This window comes from Athene cunicularia, assembly GCF_003259725.1.
Source record: "Athene cunicularia isolate RWA chromosome 8 unlocalized genomic scaffold, athCun1 chr8_part1, whole genome shotgun sequence".
Lineage (NCBI taxonomy): Eukaryota > Metazoa > Chordata > Aves > Strigiformes > Strigidae > Athene > Athene cunicularia.
Window position 1 is genome coordinate 27,474,356 of NW_020799109.1, and position 9,337 is coordinate 27,483,692.

The following is a 9,337-nucleotide window of genomic DNA, read 5'->3' on the forward strand; positions in this document are numbered from 1 at the left end:
TCTGCTGGTACGTGTGAAAAAGAGGTTATGGGTGTCTGCTGTACTTCATGGGTCACTTTTCTTAGCAAAGAACTATGCCACGCTGAAGCAACTGCTACCAGGGATGCCAGCTTAAAGGTAAGGTGTGGAGACTGTGTACAAACAGGACTTGAAAATAGAATTTTTGAGAATCCTGGAAATAAAATTGTTTCCAAAGTACTACCCCGAGGATAAAGAAGCAATTCTGCTGCTAGAAATCAATTATATGACAGGAACAGGGAAACCCATTTCAATTAATCCACTCCCAATATACCAGCTATAACTGAGGCACATTTGCATGCAGCACTGACCCTTTAGTTTCACTAAGTTAACTCCCTCCAGCTTCCTGCAAGACAAGCATACACTAAATATTCCTGGAGAACTGCTTTTTAATTCTCTGCTTTACATGAGATATCTAAGCATGATTCAAAGACCTCTGGACACAAAGCCTGTTCTGTATTACCTCTTCTGCTATTTCAATTCCCAAGGATAGCTATACAAACATCATCCGCAGTAGCAAAATTGTGAGCCTACGTAATCTCATCTGCACCAGTGTAATAATTCTTTGTGGGGCAATACCATGAACTAGCTCATGGAAACAGTCCAGGCTCAAAGAAAGAAAAACCTTTCCCCAAAGGTAAGCTGTAACAGAACACCAGGGCAGAAGAGCCAGAGAAACACTTGACCAGATGGAGGAACTAGTAAGAAGAGAACTCTTAAAATCAGGAGTATTTGGGGGTGTGTGTGTGAGGGGGGGTGTGTGAGCATAGGAGAGGAGTATCCTCAAACTGTACCCTAACAACCATCTTCTCTAGCAGCCAAAAGAACAGCCTGTTCCATTGCAATTCTCATTGCTAAGGACAGATAAGAAAAATATTATTTTCCAAAAGATATTTAGGCAGCACAGAAGATTACAAGAAATCAGCTTCGTATTCCCTGCAATTATCTCCAGAGTTGCAAAACAAGAACCTCTGAAGTACTCAGACACCATGTTTGGTATCACCCTCAAGAGACAAACAAAACAACAAAAAAGTTGTTGGGTTTTTTTGTTTGTGTTTGTTCAAGAGCAATGTTTTGACTTCAATTTACGCTGTGTTGTCTGATTAAGTGCTTAGGCCACAGTATGACAGTATATTAAGTCCAGAGCTAGGGGTTTCAGTGCCAGATCAAAAACATCACAGCTTCACAATGTAAAACACGGATAAAGTATAAACTCCTGCCATAGTTTTGCAGATGTTTCTTCAAACAAGAGTTCCAGTGAAGCTGATTCATCCCCCGCCCTCTCATCCCACCCCCTCAAGTTGTGACAGCTTTTTCTTGGATGGGAGGAGGCAGGCACATGGTAAACCTGATTAGAAACTCATCCAGGTCAAAAAACTTTCTTCCCAAGCAAACCAATTCCCTGATGTGCTTCGCTGCACTGTCACACCAAGCTGGCTAAGAAAGCAACGTGAGGACAGTAACAAGTGTCTGCAAGCAGGCATTGCTTAAATTGACACCACTACCAATAGAAACATCCACAGAAACAGTCTCACTTGGCTGGTTCAAATTTGTTCAGATGTTGATAACTTAACTCTGTAAGGACAAACTCTGTGCTAAATCAGGAATCATCTGCTCACGCCACACTAACTTTATGCTTGATCAAGTATCGTCTGTCCTCCTACATCTTGCATAAAAGCATAAAGTCCCTGAATTAACCAGAGCACATAATGTACAATTTAACCGAAACATCACCACGGCCACATCTGACACAGATCATGATTGGTGATCTGGCAGTGCACAGAACCAGAGCTGTGAAATTCCAGGCGCCACGAAGACTAAACAGCTTGCGACTAACACACGTGTAAAAGACTGAAGCCTAAATTTTCTCTTTCACTTGCAAACCCACTTTAAAGCTGCCAACTAACTTCTTCGCTTTACTTCATTGATCAGCCTCAAGTAAAATTTATCTTAGGAACACTCCTCCTTCCTCAACATGATCCAGCCAAAAAGCTGGAAAAGGAGACTGTGTTCATGGTTCCTTCTGGGCTGGGCTACACAGCCTGAAAGCTTCACCGGTACTTCACACATCCTTCCCCTGAAAGTGGTTCATCTGCCTCCTCACTTACTTCAGCAAGTATAAACCGAAGTTTAGTTAAAAGTGATATACCAAAACCAAACAGATGTTTAATTCTGCAGGAGGCCATGAAGAAAACATCATTCTTCAAGTCTTAAGCCTTCCCCTACGGCTTAAGGGGATAACAAACTGAAGAAGTCTTCCCATTTCTCACAAGACACACCACTCATGCTCCCATCCCACAGGCAATGGAGATGTACGTAAAAGACAAGCCCCCACACTGGCAGTAAACTTATCACCCAAGATACGGATCAGGAGCTTCGCTTGAGGGGTCTGTTCAGTCAGGCCTAGGTCTCATCCAATCATCAAAGCTTGTAAGTAAACACAAACATTTTTCACAGAGGTCAGGCTGAAATTTCAAGGGATTTTTGTGAAGCGAACAAGTAAATCAGAAGTATGGAGGCTATTGTCTTTATGGGCTGAAGCCTTCACTGAGATAAGAATGGTTTCCATGCGTCTTGAGGCATCAAACAGTGTTTAATCCACTAAAGAATCTTTCCAGACTGGTGTGCAAGAAGTGCAGGAGCAGCATGGGGGAGAAGATGAGGCATTTCCTGAAGCTTCCAAAAAGAACACTTTCTTCCTTAAATTCATTTTAGGCTTTGCAGTATATTTTAAGAGAATCTGTGAAATATATGAACATAAAAAGGTTGCCAGATATATTTAAAGCTTAAATTTTATTATGTTTGAATATCCAGCACCAACTCTGAGAACCTCGCAATGTATTAACCTCCACAAACATCTCTATCCCATATACTACTGGACATGAGGAACTTGCCATCTGCGATGGAGAATAAATTGAATTATTCATCTAAGCACCAGGATTCAAGCCCCTTTGAACTGTGGCATAACAAAGTTCCTTTTAAAAGAAGAAGGTTGTCTCTTTTTTAATGTGTAAATTCCTCGATGTCTTTCCCTGCTGAAACATTTTCTTATGCATTAAATAATTACAGCAGAAACTCATTAGTTCTTGTTAACAATAGACAGTCCAACAGACCAAATGTGGTTTTACAAGTAAAGAGGAGATGAGGAATCATACAAGACTTAAAACACTTTGAAACAGTGCCTCTTTATACATTAGATCAATAGGCCTCGAGTTACTGAAGACCTAGAACCATAATATGTTACAAGAGCACCTTTCCTGACAGTTCCAGTTATCTAAACCTCATGGGAAACTCTGGCAAAGCAGCTGAAGGGTTTGGGCAGTTACTTGTTTGGGGTTTAAAAAAAATAATGATCTTGCAAAGCATTAAAATACAGTGTAAAAACTCCTTCCTTGGTGCAGAAGTAACACTTGACTTAACAGATTACTTGTTGCCAGAAGATGTGCAGAACTACAAGGAAGCAACCTCCAACAGCTCATACCTATGCTTTCAAGCAACCTCAAACTGCTCAGGAGTAGTTTAAAAATCAAAGTAAAAACAATAACAGCAACCACCTCATCCTCTTCTACTAGGAGAGATTAAATACTCTCTTTATTTAAAGTTAGGATGTTTAAACATCAAAAGTTGCTTGAAAAACAACAACTAGATTCAAGTGAAAGGAAAATCTCTTACATTCATCCAAAATCTCACTAATGAACTAAAGGGAGATGCTTAAGAGTTTAAAAGTCCTTTTCCCACAATTTCTTATCGGGTATCTATTATTCACCATCACTGAAAGGGAAAACACACAAATAAGACCGACAGGCTCCAAGGGCTGCCAAGGAGTGATAGAGTGGGCACTGCGGAGGCTCCGTGGGGCTGCCCACCAAAACACTGCCAGCCCCCGCCACGGGCAGGCCACATCTGCTGGCCCCAGCCCTCCCAGGCAGGGCGCCCTGGCACAGCCTCCCACTCACCAGCCTGGGAACTGCTTAAAAGCACTAAACCTAGCAGAAAACTGCCTCCAGTTCTGTGCTGACTTTCTAACGGGCCACTGGCACCAACCTGCCAAAGATGCAGCCAAGAAAATCAGGAAGAGGCAGGAGGTGAGCACCACCCTGCTGGGGACAAGGAGGGGGAAGCCAGATTCTGCCCCTTCGGCAGAAGAAAGCTTACTGCTTTTGCTCCATTTTGCCAGCTGCAAACGGCTTTAAAGCATTATGAATCCACGGACCGTGTATCAGCACAACTGTCAGAGGTCAAGCCCCCAAACACACCTAAGCTGGCTGACAACACACTCCCCACCATGCAACGTTTCCCAATTAAAGGCTAATGAACGCTGAAGCAAACTGATATGGGGGAGAAAGGGAAGAAAAGGAAGACTGCAAAACCCAAGACGATAAACTTGTATAACTAGAAACAATGAAAGGATGAAGAAACCCACTGCCTGGTTGTTGCTGAAAAGTGATAAATCAGAAGCCCTCCTGTATTTCATAGGGCCAATGACTGCAGAAACCTATTAGTAAATTGCAAAAATAAACTCATTTTTATTATCTTCACTGGTTATTTAATACCTTTCTCCACTAAACCCACTCTCAGCTGAGGTTACCTTCAAATACTTCACTTCAGCTGAAAGTTAATTAAAATAAAACATAACACAAACATGACCAAAACAAAAACTTCCCACAGTAACCCCTCCTGCATGGGTTACTGTGGGAAATATAGTACACACTGATTAACAAAGCAGTGGGACAGGAGAGGGCTTGCAGGTGCCCCTGCAGTTAAATTATCTGAATCACATGCTCCAGAACTGGAGTCAACAACACACTTCTATGCAAGCTTCCTTAATAACTCTGTACCTCAAATTTTTACCAGGAAAAGCATAGAAAATTATTACTGACTTGACATCATTGTGATGTCAAGACCAATGCTCACAGAGCTCTGGCAGTAGTATGGATGTCAAGAGTTGTATGCCTGTCTGGATGCCAAACACGGGTATGTAACAAGGATGGGGGGCAGGTCAAACCATGGTCCCCAGCCACGCATTAATAACACCCTATAATAACAGAGAGATGATGTCATGCTGCCATTCTTAAACTTTGGGGATGGCTACACTGAAACGAGATGTATGACTGCAGCACAGACAGGCACACCAATACCAGGTCTCATCTACAGAGTGAGAGTAACACCACCGAGTAAATTGGGGAGCTTCAGTCTCCAGCACAATGGAATAAAGCTGCTGGAAATCTTAGATGCCTGAGCCAGGAGCTGTGAAGTCATAATTTCACTTACTTTAAACATCTTAGATGCAGCTAGTACATATGTGCCTGACTGACCTGTGATCGTATCTCCCAATGTCATTTAAACATACCTTAAACGTACCAGACTCAAAAGCAGTAATAATTTTGTTGCTGAGTGCACTCCTGAACAAGAGGGTAACTCTTAAAGAGTCAAGAACATATAAAAGCCTTATCATCTAAAAGCATAAACTGACGTTTGTCTCAGCAAAAGTGTCGGCTTCAGTAGTTCTTCCATCCTTCCTCTCCTTTCTTTCCCTATCCCCTTGTTCCCAGCCCTCCCACTGAGCCCATTCAGCTGTTCACACAGTCCCACAGTGAACCAGATTGGGTAGCTGATGCAGATTTAAAATAATCCAGGAAAAAACAAAGGGTGAGGAGGAGGGAAGGTTGAAACATTTAAGTTCCTCAAATCAGTGCAAGATGGAAGTGCAAAAAATTTTTCGCTGCATCAAGGGAATGCCATAGGGGCATAAACCTGCGGTGGGGCTCGAATCAATTACTACCACTAAAGAAATACTTGTCGTACTACAGTGAAACCCTCCCAGAGAAGGTGGAGACAGAATAGCTGTTGGAAAGTCTCTTGATACCGAGATGACCTGTTCTCTTCCAGGCAGCTGACACAGCACTCTCCTGAAAGCAGAGCCTGGCACTAGCTAGAACAATGAACATCTCTCTCCCACATGCATTTTTTCATCAGAGGCCCCAAATTCCAGCTCAGAGGTCCCAAGCTTCTCAGATCTGGTGTTTATCCAACATTCCCATATGGTCTGTGATCGTGCAGACTGCCAGTCCATTCCATGAAGCGGCAGGCCAGCTCACCATGACTCCTTCCAAGCTAAAGTAGCCCACCCTCATCATGCTGCCATTTACTTCATGGCTGTACGGCAGCTGTGAAGAGAATCTTCACTTCTGCTACACTGGAGGCAGGCGATTCCAGGATTTCCTTCTGGATGAGTAAGATCCCATACTTCATTCTGGAATATGATATCCTGACATTTTCCCTACACATGTAAAAAGTTTCACAACCCCTGTGAACCGTGCTAGCTCATGAGAGTTTCCTATGTATTGGAAACCAACCCCCTCCCCCATCAGAAGCATACCCGTAGAAACTTGGCAGGAACCAGGAGAGCCAGTTGCTTTCTCCAAACAGTTCCACGCTACCAGTCAACTTCCCCACAGAGTTTTACAACCATTCAAGTGGCAGCTCCCAACCTCCCAGCATGCTTAATCTGCTACACAACACTGAGAAGAAGACTTGCATGCCACCTCTGGCCCCCATAATGCAGGGTGATACTCAGCTCCTGTATTCAGGAACTACTGCATGTCAACATTAAATAAGAGCAAGACACTTCAAGCCCTCTGGAAGAGCTGTCAACTATGCGTTTAAAATCAGTCTTTATCAGATGAGTGCAATCCACCTACTGGTTTCTTAAAACAAAAATTCACAGCATTTCATTATTAGGCCAGAAGTGATGACCATCCTTTCCAAGTCAACATATATACTTCTAGGAGCATTATTGATCTATAGCGAGCAAGCTGCTTTTGGCAGCCATTAGGTCTGGAGTTTGTACAACACCATTTGGTAGCCACAAGAATAATAACAGATTATCTGCTGAATGTTTGTCTTCCAGTGGGAAGTGTATGAAATGACTATGCACAAATCCCATTCAGGATTTAATCCTGCCCTGGAGTTCACACACAACTTCTGCGCAACAAAACCATTAGTGGGAGATACCAGCACCAGAGGTCAGAAACAATTCAACAACACAAACTCCTTCGGCTCAGGCTGAACAGAGCACTCATACAAAACAGCTGCATCCATCCATATGTTGATCTTGGTAACATGTCAGATCAAGACTTCATCCATAAGTACAATAACAGAGCACTGTAACCTTGGCTATCAACCAGCTGCCTCGCCCTCCACCCAGAAAGGTTACGGAGCAAATCCTGGACACCATTTCCAAGTACAGAAAGGACAAGAAGGAGACTCAGACGAGCCGAAATAGAGATATCAAAGGCAAGTAACACCTGACAACTAACCTGACTCCCCTTCTGGGATGAAAAGACTGGCCCTGCTGCTGAGGGGAGAGCAGGGGGTGTGGGTGGGACACCTTGACTTCAGGCCAAAGGGCCATGCTGTCTCCCATGGCATCCTTCGAACCAAAGTGCTGAGATGTGGCCTGGATAATCGGACAATAAAGGTGGGAGGAAAACTGTCTGGAATGCCAGGCTCAAAGGATTATGACCAGCATTTAGAACCTTCACCCGGCTGCCGGTTACTAATAGCATTCCTCGAGGATCAACACCAAGGCCAGCCCTGCTTATAAGTCTTTTAATTACCTGGATAGGGCCTAGAGTATGCTCTCTAAAAGTCTGGGGACTTTGGAAAAGCATACCACGTGCTGGAGGGCAAGGCTGCTATTCAGATGGACTTCAACAAACTAGAAAATGTCTCGAGAAGAACCTCAGGAAGTTCAACTATGGCTAGAGCACAGCCCCACGTCTGGGGTGGGATAACTCCCTGCAGTGGTACAGGCTGTCAACAGAGCATCTCTGTAGGAAGGCACCTGGTAAAACAACAAATTGCACAGGAGCCGGCAGCAGACCCTGGCAGCAAGGGCAGCCAGCACTGCCGTTGATAGCAGGAGAGCAGCTGGCAGGGTGAGGGGACAGAGCACTCATGGGACTGCTTGGAGAGCTGGGTCCAACTTGGCCTCCACAGCACAAGTGACATACAGGCAGGAATCTAGCAGAAGACACTGAGGTGGTCAGTGGACAGTGCTAGAGCACAGAACGTGCAAGAAAGGCAGAGAGAGGTGGGTTAGGTCTGCCCGGGAAGGAAAAAGCTCAGGGGAGATGTTACTGCTGTCTGCAACTACTGAGTAGAAGGTGTAGAGCAGACAAGGCCAGGCTCTTCTCAAAGATGCTCAAGGATAGGTGGAAGGACAAGGGACACCAGCTGGAACATGAGAAAATCCAACCAGGCACACAGAAACAAATATTTGCCATAAGCACGGTCAAACACTGGACAGGGCCCAAAGTAAAGGTGGCATTGCCATCCTCGGATAGTCAGAACCGGGCTGGACATAGCCCTGCACACCCTGCTCTAATGGGACAGCTTCTAGCAGAAGATTGGCCTAGAGGTCTCCAGAGATCCCTTCCCACCACCCATGGGGTGGACAGTACAGATTCTGCCATACAAAGTGAGATGACATTCCACACAAGACTGGCACCTACAACATTAAATGCCAAATAGTAATTTCCAGGAAACAATTCCCTTCGTAAATCACACCAGGAACCAAGCGGTAAATTTCCACCCCTCATCTCGCCCTTCATCTTTCTACTCTCATCATCTCCAAACAAAAATAATGCTGCATGCACACTACCAGCTTGTAGCAACCCAAGAAACAAAGCTGGGACAGCCAAGAGGCACACCTTATCCCTCTATGAAACCAAGTACAACCAGAAAAAAAGTAGGAATATGACAAAAGTGACATTTTTCAGAGCACAAAGTAAGGGCAGGCCAGAAAAGCGGAAAGAACCTAAAGTAGTTGTTGATGGAGAGCAGCCAGACAGGATGGCTTAGCCACCTTCGCTGTGTTTTTCCCCTTGTTTACTTTACTCCGGTTTTACAGAACTCCATAAGAAATGGGGCATTTTGAAAAGGAGGGAACCCTACAAAAACATCTTTCCATGCATCCTATAACCCTGGGGAGAAGGAAGCTCCACAGAACAGCTTTTATGAAGGAATATGGCCGAGTGCAAATTCATGCCAGACCACCCTCCGTTTATATTCCATAAAACACAGCCCCAAACCCTATTGCCTCTCCTCTCTCTTCACGTGAGTCAAAACAAAGGACAACCAGACAGGAGCGCAACCCTGAACAGAAGACTAATGGGAAAGCATACAACAAAACAGCAAGAGGGGAAAGGGAGGCCAAGATCTACAGGACGTGCCTCATGCCAGTCCCCTGCTCTACCAGCAGTCTCTGCCCATCTTTGTGCTCCTCATCTCAGCAACTCCTCCTCGGTCCCCACCC

The 9,337-nt window shown here is 44.5% G+C and overlaps 1 protein-coding gene across 3 annotated transcripts in view; it reads right to left on the bottom strand.

Annotated features, from left to right (window-relative positions):
- Positions 1–7,760, bottom strand: part of MTA1 (metastasis associated 1) — an 83,707-nt gene extending 75,947 nt beyond the window's left edge. For 2 of the 3 annotated variants that reach the window (XM_026853744.1, XM_026853742.1), the window contains exon 1: positions 7,338–7,756. In XM_026853744.1, the coding sequence (XP_026709545.1) occupies positions 7,338–7,449 (112 nt within the window). In that variant the 5' untranslated portion in view covers positions 7,450–7,756. Of the gene's footprint in view, positions 1–7,337 lie in introns of all 3 variants that reach the window. The other variant, XM_026853745.1, reaches the window with a different exon arrangement.
- Between the last annotated feature and the right edge of the window lie 1,577 nt (positions 7,761–9,337).